The sequence below is a fragment of the Diabrotica undecimpunctata genome, chromosome 9, assembly GCF_040954645.1.
Source record: "Diabrotica undecimpunctata isolate CICGRU chromosome 9, icDiaUnde3, whole genome shotgun sequence".
In the NCBI taxonomy this organism is placed as follows: Eukaryota; Metazoa; Arthropoda; class Insecta; order Coleoptera; family Chrysomelidae; genus Diabrotica; species Diabrotica undecimpunctata.
In genome coordinates, this window is record NC_092811.1 from 117,918,392 (window position 1) to 117,934,970 (window position 16,579).

Consider the following 16,579-nt stretch of genomic DNA (forward strand, 5'->3'; position numbering starts at 1 on the left):
CAAAATATTAATAATCCACCATTGACGAATCCGTATTCGTTTCCAATATGGGTTATTATGAGTCTGCGTCCTTTTCCAACGGGAATATTGTTTATTCCAGTAGATACACCTTCGATGAATGCCTGACGGGAACTTTTCACATTTGTATCAACCCATAGATATGGTACAGTATGACCTTCATTTAGCCAAGTCTCGTCCAAATAAAAAATTGTTTTCCCTTCTTCTTGGTACTTTTTAATAGTTCTTAGATAATCTCGTCTCCAACATACAATATAATATTTTTACATTAAAACGGATTTTCTTCTATTCTGTTGCCAACGAAATCCCATCTCTCTCAATAGTCCCCATAATTTCTTGTTGCTTATGATTGGTAACTTTTCGTTTTATCTAATTAATGTTTGGATTTTGTCCAATGTTGGAAATTCTTTGTTAAAAAAATGAGTGGACGCTGCGTCTTATCATGTTTTTATGTATTTCTTCAATTTCCAAGGGTTTACTCCCTCCACTCTTCTTGGGAGATAAAACAGTTCCTCCTTTTCTTTCTTTTAGGAATCTATAAATTGTTGCTTCTCCAACCCCTGTAATATTTGAATACATGTTAACGATTTCACGAACATTATTTAAAGGGCGTTGATGTACAAGTGCATCGTGTACATTTAATATTATATTTTTCTCTCTTAGACTGAAGGCACCTTTAAAACTACACTTAACCGGGATAAAACCTGTTGTCGACGTCATTTTTAAATGCAAATAAAAAAATATCGACACCAAAAACGTAGGTAGGAAAAACATGAACAATGTAAATCTACAAACTAAATTGAAGATACAAACAATTTCTAATTTATATTATTGGCATAAGCTGTAATGTGGCATAAAAACTACTTAAACTATCATTAGTGAAGCCTTATCAGTAATTCCAGGTAATCGTTCAAAGAAGGCATTCTTTTTGTGTCAGGCAATAACTTGTATAGAAAACAATAATCACCTTTAAATTACTGTTTACATTAATTTATTTCATGAAACATTGAATTATCTCGTTAACCACCCGTGTATAATTAACAATAATCGTGTGGCATATATACCGACGTTTTTTACGCACAAAAAAGATATAGTGAGATTAGTGGACACTTATTTTACAGAAGATTTTTCAAAAGATAATGAATTGTTGACGGCATCTTAAAATATTAATTTTTGGTATTTATTTCAAAACAAGTATAGGGTGACGCCTATGGTTTTTTGACTTGTTGAGGATTTGCATACATAATGTGCTATCAATATGATGGAAAAGGACTATAACATTTGCAATTATTCTTATTGCTTTTTTTGCAATTTAAATATTGTTAGGGCATCGCAAGAATTTCCCCACATAATAACACCATAGCTTAAAAATTAATGGAAAAGAAAAAAGTACGTTATTTTCAAGGTATCAACAATTGTAACAAGTTTTAATTGTCTAAGTAAAAATAAGGTTGAGTTGTGTTATCATTTAGTTTAAGTTTATTTGCTAAGAACCATGATTGAGCATTGGAATTTACATACTCAGACGTGGTTTCTAAAACTGAAAGATTTTTATCAGAAAAAAACAAAATTAGTGTCATCTGCAAATAAAACTGTTTTAAGAGTAGGGTCCTATCGGTGTTCCACCTTTTATCTAAATTTATTTCGTATCTCTTAAGGCAAATAAGTGATTGGAATTCCTAGCACTAATGCCGTACCCTGTATGTAGCGATCGAACCTCAAACTGTTCCCCCTAGTCAAACTAGCTTTTTTTCAAACAACCCGTTTTAAATAAATAAAAAAGACGAAATAAACTCTTCAAAACTGGGAAGACAAATACTTACTTTGGATTCTGAGCTACCTCCAAAATAGCATCCTTAAGAATGTCCTTCGTCAAGGTTTTGTAGTCAACTTGAACACCCAGTCCTAAATCTACTATTCGTTTGATATTAGAAGGTTGGTCAGTAACGAAAGGCATTCCTACAAGAGGTACTTCTAACGTTATAGCTTCTTCTATAGATTGTAATCCTCCTTGCATAACGAACACCTTAATATTTGGATGTGCTAAAACATAATTTAATGTATAGGTAGTAAAATGTCAAGAGTTGATTTTTGAGAACAAAATAATTATTTATATAAATGCTTTACTCTATTCTTTAATTTGTTAATTTCCATATATTTTAATAAATATAGCTTAGGGCCTTTATTTTGAATGTAAAGAATTTGAAGTTCGTCATAAGAGAATGATTATGGTCTAGAAGGTGAACGGCGTACGTAAAATCTGTTTTTCTATTATTGAAAGCCCTTTTGTGTTCTGCTATACGTTTATAAAAGTTCTACCAGTTTGCCCGATGTAAGTTTTTGGCAATCGTTACATTTAAATTTGTATTTACCACTGTATAAGTTCTTTTTATTTTGACTCATGTTGTTCTAATATAGTTGCCTAAGTTGTTATTTGTTCTAAAAGCTGGTGTTATTCCTTTCGTTTTTATGTGTTTGGCTATTTTTGTTGAAATTTTGCCTGTATATATAACCGAGAAGAATCGAGCAGAAAGTACTGGATTTTTCTCTAATGGTGGAAATACTAAGTGCCTGGCTTTCTTATGTAGTTTTTGATTTAAAATTTTATTTATTGTTTGTTTGTTGTACCCATCGTTCACTGCTTGTTGCTTAATGATATTCAATTCTATCTCGGAGTTGTTTTTTGACATGGGAATTTCTGTTAATCTATGTAACATGTTATGGTAGAATGCTGATTTATGTTGTATATGATGGGATGATGAATTGTCCATAATATCCAAACACATAAAAAAGAAAGGAATAGCATCAGCTTTTAGAACACACAACAACTTGGACAAATATATTAAGAACAACAAGATCCAAAATAAAACGCACTTACAACTTAGTGCATACAAACTTAAATGTGGCGACTGCCCAAAAACTTATATCAGTAAAACTGGTAGATCTTTTAATAAACGAATAGCAGAACATAAAGAAGAGCTTTCAATAATAGAAAAACAGATTCTACGCATGAACTTAACCTTCTAGTCTAGACCATAATCATGCTTTTATTGATGGATTTTAAATTCACATTCAAAATAAAAGCCTTAAGCTATATTTATTGGATATTTATGGAAATATTTATGGAAATTAACAAATTAAAAAATACAGACATAATTCTGAATGACCAACTTGAGACAAACAGTTCTCCCCTCCTTAACTTATTCAGTTATAGACCAAAGTTTTAGACGCATAACAAAAATAGCTCACTTGAGAAGGGCACACTACCGAAATAGCTGTAGTGATAAAAAAATTATAATAAATTTTGTGGAAATTTTGAAAACAAAAGTTTTCAGTGTTTTATTGTTAGATATTACATTTAATATTTTAAAGATTTTTGAGATTGGACCTCTCTTTAGGACCATATTTGTCATCCATATTTCGTCCATCTTCATTAAATGTCCCAATTATTGTATTCTCTATCCTTTGACAAAAGGATTTAAATATCCATATATGTACTCGAGAAATTCTTGAAAAATACGTGTTTTTCGGTTTTTCATTTGGCACTGTATTCCTTGAAATATTAGATCGTTTCCTAAGGTATCAGAATAAATAGTTTTTTTTAGATTTATAATTAGAGTTTCTATTTAAAATTTCAAAGTTTTCCTCAGCCCCTAGGGGTTGGGGTGGAAGGTCATGTTTGGTGTTATTCGATAGAATTTTGAAAAATATTGAAAACGTGTTTTTCAGTTTTTAGATCCAATGTAAATTTTGCGAAATATTCGACAGTCCCGTTTCCTTTGGCGCTCAGTAATTTGCCGCATGCCACCTTGAAGAAGGCCTACAGCTCTATTAGTCTAATCCAAATTCACATCCAGTTAAATTACATCATTCCATGATGAATAAATAATATTTTTATTGCACTAAACTAAACAAGAACTGTATAGCACGAACAAAATCGAAACTACCAGAATATTTACAGTATAAAAACTAAAGTTTTTATACCGCAGAACCGCACAACTCAAAAATCTACAGGATGAGCAACTTTACAAGTTCAATTGAAATTAAACGACCACATAAATTTATTTTTAATAATCATCTTATCAAAATATCCCTAGACTTTTGTTTCGTTTCGAAGAGATTCGTTTACTCCTAGGATTCCTTCTGCTATGTATTTTTCCGTGGTATTATAATTAGTTTAAAAAAATTTAACTTATCAATTGAAAAAAATTGGAAAAAAAATAGTAATAAATAAAAATAATACAAAAAATAAAAAGTGTTAAAAACCACTACTTACCAAGAATATCCTGTTGAGGGCACCACTTTTTAGTCATTACATTATCAGGTTTACCGGGAAGATAGTCAGTTTCCCATTTCCATAAAACTTTGTAAGGTAATTCTCCCAATGCAGCAACAATTTCTTTCCTTACTTGCTCTGTCAAATTGGCACTTTTTACATTTGATCCCAAACTGAAGTAAACTACTCCCTGTGGAGCGGAGTCTAGGTACTCTTGTATATCCTGAAAAAAATCAAATAGTGCAGTAGCTCCATTATTAATGTACATTCAGTAATGTATTTTAAAACGTAAAATAATGTAAGCAATATAGGCGAGCCATTTACTCACATACGCAGAAAATAAACCGAATTTTTTCTGCATTTCTATTGGACCAAAACGTTTTGATTCGAGTGTATAAATTTTTTCAGTTTAAATGCATTTTTTAAAATTTTTCCAAATGGGTCGGAAATTGTTATTAGTAAATAAGTGATAACAAAAAAACAATTTTCCGAATCGATTTGAGTAGGATTTTTTTTAGGCGCGTTTTATCGAAATAAATACTTTTTAGCTTGATAATTTTAAAAAAAATGCTTCTTGTTCGAGTTATTTACAATTTTTTGTTGAAAAAATCCCTTAATTAGTGATATTTGAGATTTTTTTTCTAAAAAAACTAAATGGTCATGTACTAGCCAAATACTTAATCGTACCTAGGTACATCAAGGGCGGATATCAAAAGGGATTAAAGACTGGTGTCGTATTCATTGATCTAACGGCCGCATATGATACTGTTACCTATCGAATACTCCTAAACAAAATGTACAAAGTAACAAAAAGCTACAAAATAGTTGAAGTCCTTCGATCGATTCTGATTAATCAACGTTTCCATGTTGAGTTCCAGGGAAAAACAAGTGAATGTCATGCTCAAAAAAGCGATGTATCACAAGGAGGAGTACTCTCTCCAGTACTCTTTAACGTATACCATAATAACCAACCGATCCGTAATACGCCAAAAACATTTATTTATGACGACCATGGAGCAACCGCCTTTCAAACTAGTAGTCTTCTGGATATAGAAGAACATCTCACGGACGAGCTTGAATTGTTTTTAACACACTACAGGAAATTATATTCCACTTAAATACGCCATCAATTAAAACAAGTATTGATACCACTAATTTTATCCTACAAGATCACGATGAATGCTTTGCTCTTTGTTTAACTGAGCACTGGAAAACAGAAGAACAACTGCGGGACTACAATGTGCGGAATTTTAAACTGATCTCTTCATATTGTAGAAGCAGTTCACAGGAGCATGGTGGCAGTGCGGTATACATCAAAGACACGTTTATTGCAAAAGCCCGGGAAGATATTTCTAGTTTATCAGAAGAAACGATGTTTGAGTGTTCCGCTGCAGAGGTGCGAATTAATAAGAAGAAGATTGTAATCCTATCCCTCTACCGAACAGAAGACCCACAAGTTTTAATAAACAAATTAGACCAAATACTTTGTGATTTGGTTGACTCCATCATTTTTCTGGCTGGTGATTTTAACTTAGATATGCTGCTTGAGGGTGCGAGGTGCCCAGACACCTTAAAAATGTTTTTGAGCTCCTTTGATATTAAACTTTCCATCAAAGACTATACACGCATACAAGGTAACAAAAAAAACTGTATAGATAATATTTTTACAAATCTTGACATATTTGATTGTCTTGTATTCAATCCTCATAGATCTGATTATACTGCTCAAAAGGTAAAATTTGAATTAAATTGATTTAAGTCAAATACAATAAAAAAACGAATATTAAGCAAGGAGAATAAACTTTTTTTTAAATTCATGTTAGGTAATGTAGACTGGGTATCTGTTTTTGAGACATTAGAAGTAGATAATCAGTGGGATGCTTTCATGAATATAGTTCAGAAAATTGTTATACAATGTTTTCCCCTCAAAGAGAAAAATGCAGCAATAAAAAAAATTACAAAAGTACTTTAAAAATGATGATATAAAACATTGTTAATCTAGGCTTGATGATTTGTTTACACTGTCTACCAATATTGTTGATTATAAAGATATTTACAGGACAGAAAAACGCAAATACAATTCTTTACTCACTCAATCTCGAAAAAATTGTTGTAAATAACGAATTGAAAGTAGCGAAAATAAAACTAAGATGGCTTGGCAATTGGTAAAAGAGATTAAGGGAAATTTCAAAAATCAAGGTAATTTCTGTTTGGAGGGTGATCCTCAGGGCTTTCTAACGAAATAAATCAATTTATGGAAAATGCAGCGCCAGAAACTGTAAAGAAAATAAAACATGTAAAAAATTTTCAAAATAATATCGAACAAAATAATCATTGCATGTTTTTAACTCCCGTTTTAGAAAAAAATAGACTTTCGTGGAAAATATACTTACTTTAGGTAATGGTTTTCTCTCCTTTATATGCATCTGATTAATCTCAATCACATTCGGAACATTCGGTCTTACATTATGAATAATAGGATTCACATTTAATAACAATAAACTAATATTTCTTTCCAGATCTCCCAAGTAAGGCATGTCTTCTCCAAAATATTTTCTAGCGATCTTATCCGCCTTAGGAAGAGCATACCAGTAATAAAACATTCTGTACCAAATATTGTACAGAAAACTTTGGACCTTGTCGAAGAACGATAATTCTCCGGCGAAGTTCAGCATCATGTCGGGTGATACGATTGGATGAGTTGGGTTGCCAAGGGCATCGTGGGAGTGAAGGAATAGTCCAAGTGAGGAGATGCCTGAAAATAAAGATCAATATTGTAGCATTTGCATTTTCCTTGAAGGAAATTTGTATTTTGAATTGAATTTTGATTTGTATTTTGAAATTCCCTCATATATACATTATAATAACGAATAATTTTTTCCATGTTTCTTAGTTCGTATCTTTTAAGTTAAAATACCCGAAATATATTTCAATTCCTTCTTAGGTCGGCTCGAGTTAATATAAACCATTTTAGAGTTGTTTATTTATTTCGCAGCTGCGTATGTTGTTCGATATTTCTTTGTTCAAACCGCCCGATTTTGCGTTTTAAATAAATATTCCAGTTTATATGTTTTGTTTATGCTAAGTTAAGCGAATGAATTTAGAAGAATATGAGGTCACTCTCGTTGGAGCCGCGAAGAGCGGTGGTATGAAGTTAATGGTTCAGTTAAATTTTAAGTGAGGATTGGAAGAATAGTCGGTTCCATCCTCGTTTTGTTTCTCCCTGGTTGTCACCCCGGGATTTTTGGTAGTATGTAGATAAATTTGTTCGTGTGTTCGTTGCACAGAGAGTGGAGCTCATGTCTACTCCCAGTTATAGTTCCAGTTCTGGTTCCAGAAATTTTAGTGCAATTTTTTGGTGAATTAAGGTAACTTTATTTATGTTTAAATTTAAAGTAAAGACTTTTTAAATAATATTTTGCTTTCGTTAAAATTTAAAAATTGTAATATTTAAAATTGTAAATTTTAGGTTTTGACTTTAGCTGTTATTTTATTTGTTTTCATGTTTTTAAATTTAATGTTAACGTATGACAGCTAGCTTTATTATTTTCTTATTAGTTTGTTTCGGTTTAAAAAAAAAACGGGTGTGGCAGTCCAGTGGGACTGCCGATAGAAATTATACTTCTAAACACGCGTTCGCCGTTAAAAATTTATATAGGAGTCAATCTGCACAATCATTACATATGTAATGCTGTAGGTAAAAGAGAGCAGAAAGAGAAAAAGAATTAGTTATATAGGTATATGGTGCATCGTTTGCTGTATATAAACATTTGACCTGTAATAGGAGTATAGTAAATGAAGGATTGTATCAATATTTTAATGAAAATATATATTTCTATTTTTATATATGTATAAAAGGAGTTGAATGCAAAAAAAAAATTTAAACATACTCTGCAGTAAAATTCATTGTTTATTTTGTTATTAATATAAAAATTACAATACAATAAATACACTGCAACATAATTTAATATAATAATACAATATAAATTAAAATGTAATATTCATAAGTATTTAAAACCGCCAATATACATAACTTACTTTACGAAGATAAAAATAAAAAACCAACAACTCGGATTATGTTGTAAATTTTCATTTTATTTTAAAATTTATGTTTTTTGCGTATATTACATATATTTAATAAGATTAACGTAAGGTTTTTAAATATTTCAAAAATAAAAAAGGAAATTCATAATTGGGATTCGAACTCACAACCACCAGCGTATGAACCAAACACGTAAAGGATTTGCCAATTAGACATGGCACTAACGGATTTCAAAATTGACAGTTCTCGGTAAAAAAGTGATTATTTTGAAATACAAAAGCCTAAAATAATTATAAATGTTTAATTTTAAATAATACAAAATATATCACACAAATAATAATATTAATACATATTATATTTTATATATACATATATATACAATATTATATATATAATATATAATATATAATATTAAATACAAAAGGAACATTTTTATTCTCGAGTGAGGAAGAGAGAGAAAATATATCTTCTGTCTCTCTCTTACTCATTATCTTACATATGTAATGGTTTCACAGATTCACTCTTATGCAAATTTCCAACGCCGACCGTGCGTATAGAAGTATAACTTCAAAAAGTTAACCTTTCTTGCGGTAACAGTTTTTTTATAAGTTTATGTAGTATCTCCAACTCCTAGAGTTTGTAAATGGATGACATGTAAGTTTTTTTTATTCTTGTATTTTGCCACCATTGATGTAATATTTTTGCATTGTCTTATTTTTGTAACTGTTTGTGGTGACACAACAATAAATGTTAAAAATGCCCCTAAAATCGCAACCCCCGACGTAACTGCCAAACGGCTTAACGTAGGATGACGTGTGAGGTATCGTTGGAAAGAGGATGAAAAATGGAGTTAAAATAGTATGTGCCGTGCGCATCGGAGCATGCCAAAAGGGCATTACGTCATATCTTCGTTTCTATTGGTCTGATCATGACGTACGAGGGCTCGTTAGAACTGGGAGGAGGTAACGAATACGTTGAGGCAAAAAACAAAGATAACGGCATTACGAAGTGGGCGCTATAACGTATCTTTGTTGCTATTGGCCTGATTTTGACGTATGGGGTGTCAAATGAAAGCGATGGTTACACACAGAAGCCCACTGTTAATTCTTTTTCTGTCAACGTTCACTATCAACTGTCAATTATTTTTCTTTTCCATATAGTGCCTAACAAAACGTGACAGCCGACGCAGAACGCGACATTTGATGCAGAACGTGACATTCGACGTGAAATGTCACGTGAAATAACGTGAATGATGTGACATTCGACGCAGGACGTGACAGTTATGTGACAGTCGACGCAGAACGCGACATTTGATGCAGAATGTGACATTCGACCTGAAATGTCACATGAAATGACGTGAATAATGTGACATTCGACGCAGGATGTGACATTTATCTGAACGTCGACGCAGAACGCGACATTCGACCCAGAACGCGACATATGTCTACTATAAAAGGCAACTTTCTGAATATGTATTTAATATTCACGTACTGGCTACATCACAAAGTATCTTCTACATGTATCCAGAAATAGAGGAGAAAAAAGGTAGTGATGACGTTTGTTCTCTTGTTCACCACTTCGTGTACAATATTATAAAATAATAATAATAATAAATAATAATTAAATACAAAACACCTAAGTATCTTTTGTGACTCTTGCAGTGGCCAAAACAAAAATTTTACAATGTTTCGGTTCCTTCATGATATAATTCATGCAGAAAAATAGTTTAAATCTGTAATGATGACATTTCCAGTAAGAGGGCACTCATACTTAGAGTGCAATAAAAATATGGGACTTATCAAATCTGTAACTAGGACAGGTTCCTGACGATTAGATTAAGGTAGTTAAGGATGCTCGTCAAACACCGACGCCATTTGAGGTAATTAATGTTGACCATTTATTTTTTCGAAGTTGGACATCTCATCTTGATACGATATATGCCAAGAAATCAACATTTCCATCACGACCGAAAAAGGAACTAAAAATTACTAATTCAAACACTAACATCTACTTCCGTTCAACATACAATGGAGTGTGGGAACAGGCCTCTATCGCTGGAACAAACAAAAGACGCATAAAGACTTGGTACTAAATTCATACTACCAGGATCTGCCTAGAAAGATGTCTTGCCAATTTCTGCAGAAAAATAAAAGGACCTGCAAGATTTAAAGAAGTTCTGTTCAACGAATGCAGCCGAATACTACACTAACATTAAATTATAAGTAGTAAGTTTTTTAAACTAATGTAACATTGTAAAATTAAACATATATTGCTATATCAATAAACAGTAGAAACATTGTTTGCATTAATTTCCTCACAGATAAACCCAACTTTTGTTTAATCGTTAAGGAGACTATGCTTTTAGATAAAGTACCAAAAGGGGCACATTGCAAGAATGAGCCGCTTGTTTATTTGCAGATATCTGACATGGTGCGTGAATGTTAACAGATCGTCTATAACGAGTACATAATTAGACAAACACAAGTAAATTTATATTATACAGACATTCAGTAATCAGAGGATATTATTTTACAGTTGTTTATGTGTGTTTTAAAGAGGCCATATGAAAATTATTCCTTAAATATTGATTTACTCAAATAGTCAACCTCGGAATGAAAGATAATAAGCTGAAAATTTGCATACGTCTTTATTTTGATGGTATAAAACTTACCTCAAAAGTCTCATATAATCACGTGTCCGCGACTTAAGATATTTAAGGTCAAAGGTCACGAAAATGAGTTTTCTGCAAATATCTCGTTTCCCTTACACTTTATGACATTTAAGGTGGTAAGAAAAATTGTAGAATGGAAAATTCTCTTCAATTTTTGTCTGAAGTACTTTTATGTACCTTCAACCCTTCTTAAGATAGAGCGCAAAGAGTGGGGGACCGTTTACCTGTGTATACAGTAACGCGAAGTCAGCCAGTAGGATTCAATAAATAATAAGTTATATAGTTAATTATTCACTTAAAATACTATTATTATCATTAAATTTTTATTATTTATTATTTAATAAACTATATTTATAGATATTAATTATAATATATATATTTTTTATATAATATTTATTTTATTTTTAACAAACATACAATATTAAATGAAATATTTCAAATGAACTTTAATGATATTTTTAACAGCTGTATATATACGATAAATTAAGATCAAGTGCAGAATTCAACAATAATCATTTTTATATTTAATTAAATACTGAAAAAATCATATTTATTATTTTTTTAAATTATATATTTATTTATTAATCCAATAATCGATTTATTAAAGTTACAAATATAATATATATTCTTTTATTATGTATGGTTAATATTTTTGTATTAATTTTCTTCTTCATCGTCTTCTTCTTCTTTTTCTTCTTCTTCTTCTTCCTCTGAGTGCTCAATATAGGATTCATCATCATCATTCTCGTTTATTAAAGTATCAGAAAAAAAATATTCAAGAATATCAGGTGCATATTCACTTTCTTCATTGAAATCATCTGAAGTTGATGAAGCGTTTAGACATGATTGTCCATTACACTGCCCACAAATTAAAGTACATTGCAATCCTGATTTCCTGCATCCGCAATTAGAACCACAACCTTTCTTGAAATTGCAAAAAAAAACAGAAATTCATTTTGCATTACCCAGCCGAATTCTTGGGGTTCTAAATCATTTCCCAACCAAATTTGGGTCTGATAATAGACACGAATAATATGCTGACGAGCTGCTGCACTTGAAGGTGGAAGACTTGATAACTGCACTGGTTTGTTGAGTCTTGTTGATTTGATGAACTGGGTGTATCGAAAAGAGTCTATATCGTCTTCTGATGTTGGAGCATTATACGCTGCAAGAAAATACGTACTCCATTTTCAAATAATTCTTGTACAGAGCAGTTTTTTTGTTGAAATAGTTGAGGTGACTGATGTAAATGGTGATTTTTTTCGAACATTTTAATAAACGATATTTTACCTTTCCTATAAATCGCAGAAGTCATATCACATCCACTAAACGCGTGTAAAAATAAGATGTGTTTCTTAGAATGAGGGTATTTATCAAAACTTTTCGATGAATATAATTTTGTCTCCACATTACTCTTACCAATTTTTTTAAAAAAAATTTCTTGTTGATGTGATTGAGCTCGTCCTATCAAGATAACTAGCAAATCAATATCTTCTCCTAGAATGACGGAAGTTTTTCCTACATGTTCAGACTCGGCAATAGCTGTTTCTACAATGAGAAAATCAGAATCATCTCTGGCTTGTTTTGTAGTGATATTAACAGCTTTTAATTTGTCGATAAGCATGTCTATAAAGTTTTTTTTATTAGATGTGTTCGATAAAAATTTTTCTTGGCCGATAGGCACATTCATTGTTTCATCAAAACAGAGTTCGTAAGATTTTGAAATTCCTGCAGTTCTTCTTAGTTGTTCCATTGCTTTAATGTTCTTAGTGTAGTCTGCGTAACCATCAAATACAACAACGATACTTGAGCCATAATGTGTTTGTATATATCTGACGTATTTATGTAAAATATTACAGAAAGTATCATCTTTATTCCATACAACGCGGTGCAAAAGAAATCCACCATCGATAATATATGTTGTAGTATTTAAATAATTTATATGACCGTCATTTCTTTCAATACTTGCAGTTTTTAATGTTTGTAAGCCACGCACAAGACTCACAGAGACACCTTCTGATATTAACTTGTTACAAATAAAACACAAATCGGCCATTGCAATTAAAAATATTCACTCAAAATTATACGTCTGTCGATGCTAAGATGTCGTTTTCAACTGAACGATAAAATAAATTTTTTTCGGTAAAGAAATACTAACGCAGAGAAATAGCTCTACCCTACCATTCCCATCATGAAGTGAAATATCCCTCCACCGCTATTGTGCGTATATACATAGAAGTCCCAAACTCATTAGCCACGGTGTGTAAAAAGTTATATTAAAAAAAAACCGGTTAGGTCATATATAACAAAGGAGCATCTGCTACAGCTTCGCAGAAACAGCAACCGCCGTACAAGAGATTTGTATTTCGAGATATAATATTCGTAGTAATATGGACGAAAAGTATTTTATTTAATATTGTATGTTTGTTAAAAATAAAATAAATATTATATAAAAAATATATATTTTATAATTAATATCTATAAATATAGTTTATTAAATAATAAATAATAAAAATTTAATGATAATTCGCGTTACCGTATACACAGGTAAGCGGTCCCCAACTCTTTGCGCTCTATCTTAAGAAGGGTTGAAGGTACATAAAAGTACTTCAGACAAAAATTGAAGAGAATTTTCCATTCTACAATTTTTCTTACCACCTTAAATGTCATAAAGTGTAAGGGAAACGAGATATTTGCAGAAAACTCATTTTCGTGGCCTTTGACCTTTAATATCTTAAGTCGCGGACACGTGATTATATGAGACTTTTGAGGTAAGTTTTATATCATCAAAATAAACACGTATGCAAATTTTCAGCTTATTATCTTTCATTCCGAGGTTTGCCCCCTTTTTTGCCTTATTTTACTGGATTAAAAACGGACAAAATGCCGATGAGCCCCTTTTATTCGTGTACCCTTCCTTTGTGTCTAAGAATGTCACATAAATTGCTAAAAGTTATCGCTTAATTGCTGTTTATGTAAAATGCAAAAATTTTAACATTGCACGAAAAATGTGAATACAGAAATTGGGACATATTTGGAATTACTGTTTTAAAAATAAAACATATTATGTGTGACGAACTATTTCACATTGATATTCATATTGACAAAATTAAATGTTGACGTAAAGGAAAAAATGTATTTATCTTTAAATAATGTATTTATCTTTTAATTTACATTAATAAAATTACGCATAAATATACAAAATTGACATATATAGTGCTTCGATGGGCGAACTGTTCACAAATATGACTTGCTCTTGCAGAAATTAGATGACAGGAACTGCAACTAATCTCAAATCTATACGGAACCGCTCAAATGCGTACGTTAATTTTTTTTTAATTAGATCTAGAAAATAAAGATAAATTGTTTAAACGACTCCAATCGTTTGCATAAGAATAATAAAAATATTTTGCCAGGAGCATAATGTTATAGCCGCAATTACAGTTTTTAAATTACCCAAGCGACGCCTTTATACATGGAAATCACCAACTGACAAAGACAATAAAATCATCAAAAATCAAATTGACTACATCGTAATAAAACACAGATATCGAAACTCAATTCAGGCAGTAAAGGCATATCCAGGAGCAGACGTATCCTCTGATCACAGTCTTCTTATTGCTAGGTTTCAACTTCAACTAAAAAAGACGCAAAAGAGCCGCAATAACAATAAACTTAACATATAGAAACTAAAGTCAGAAGAAACAAAAGAAAATCTGAAACACGAAATCAACAGAAATCTAGATAAAAACCCAAGAAATAATTGCAACGTAGAACAGCAGTGGCAATTCTTCAAAACCTCTATATTGGAGCCAAGTAAGAAAGTACTTACAACAACCAAATGTAAGAAAAAAGAATGGATGACCGAGGAAATTATAGAGTTGATGAATGAAAGGAGAAAAAACAAAACCATCAATACAACCCGCTATAAACAGCTTCAAAACCAAATAAGAAGAAAAATTTGGGAGGCTAAAGAAACCTACTTCTCTGAAAAATGTAAAGAAATAGAAGAACTGCAAAACAGATATGACAACTTTAATCTACATAAAAAAGTCAAAGAACTAGCCGGAGTAGGAAGTAGAAGAACCTCGAATATATTGCTCGACAAAAATGGTAAGATTATATTGGAGACAGAACAAAAACTACGACGATGGAAAGAGTACATCGAGGAATTATTTCATGACCAGAGAGAAGCTAGTACATATGCAGATAGCGAAACGGGAGATGCAGGCCCAGAGATAACCAAATCAGAGGTTAGTCAGGCATTAAACTCAATGAAAACCAACAAATCTGCTGGTCCAGATAAATTACCAAGCGAGCTATTAAAGTTGGTGAATGAGAAAAACCTAGACATAATAGTAGAACTGTTCAACGCTATCTATACTACGGGAATCATCCCTAGAGAAATGTTGACATCAGCATTTGTGTGTTTGCCAAGGAAAGTGAATGCCAAAGAGTGCAGTGACTATCGAACCATAAGCTTAATGTCACATACCTTGAAAATTCTGTTGAAAATTATCCACGCCAGAATTCACACTAAACTGGAGCTGGATATTAGTGACACATAATATGGGTTCTGCAATGGTATGGGTACCAGAGAGGCACTATTCTCCTTCAACGTGCTGACGCAGAGATGTTTGGATGTTAACCGTCCTCTTTACGTCTGTTTTATAGACTACAATAAAGCGTTTGATAAAGTATAACATGACCGGCTCATGGAAATTCTAAAAAATAAAAACCTAGATCAAAGAGATTTAAGGCTAATAACAAACCTTTATTACAATCAGCGAGCAATAGTACGAATTGAAAAAGAGACATCTGAAGAAATGAAAGTAAAGAGAGGAGTCAGGCAAGGCTGCATACTATCACCTCTATTATTTAACGCTTATTCTGAAGAGGTAATTCGAGAAACTCTGAAAGATGAAACAGTCGGCATAAGGGTAAATGGAGTCTTAGTTAACCACATCAGATATGCAGATGGTACAGTAATAATAGCCGATAGTTTACAAGACCTGGAAAGACTCATAAGTAAAATAGTAATGTGTAGTAGGGAGTATGGACTCTCGCTCAATATCAAAAAGACGAAGTTTATGAAAATTTCTAAAAACAACCATAATACTAACGAAATCTTGACAGTAGAAGGCCAGCAGATCGAAAGAGTAAAAAAGTACACTTACCTAGGAACACTTATAATAGAAAATAATGACTACACTGCAGAAATCAAAGTCAGAATCGAAAAAGCACGTTCTAATTTTATAAAAATTAAAAAGGTCCTATGTGGCAAAGATTTAACATTAGCTCTTAAAGTACGCCTAACAAAATGTTACGTATACAGTGTACTATACTATGGAGTGGAATCATGGAGGTTAAATCTAGACACAATGAGACGACTTAACGCCTTTGAAATGTGGATCTATAGAAGAATTATGAGGGTTTCCTGGGTAGATAGAGTTACGAATAATGAAGTACTGAGAATAATAGGTAAAGAGAAGGAAGCAAACTTGGGCTCAAGTTTAAAAGTAAAGTAGAGGGTAAGAGGAACCTAAATCCAAATTTTCAAGCAAATTCGTCG

The 16,579-nt window shown here is 31.8% G+C and overlaps 1 protein-coding gene across 7 annotated transcripts in view; it reads right to left on the bottom strand.

Moving 5' to 3' along the window:
* The window catches only part of LOC140450839 (UDP-glycosyltransferase UGT5-like), a 125,947-nt gene that overhangs the window by 11,592 nt on the left and 97,776 nt on the right, over positions 1-16,579 (bottom strand). For all 7 annotated transcript variants that reach the window (XM_072544516.1, XM_072544517.1, XM_072544518.1 and 4 more), the window contains exons 2-4: positions 6,688-7,049; positions 4,295-4,517; positions 1,842-2,061 (exon numbers count right to left, since the gene is read on the bottom strand). In XM_072544516.1, the coding sequence (XP_072400617.1) occupies positions 1,842-2,061; positions 4,295-4,517; positions 6,688-7,049 (805 nt within the window). The remainder of the gene's footprint in view (positions 1-1,841; positions 2,062-4,294; positions 4,518-6,687; positions 7,050-16,579) is intronic.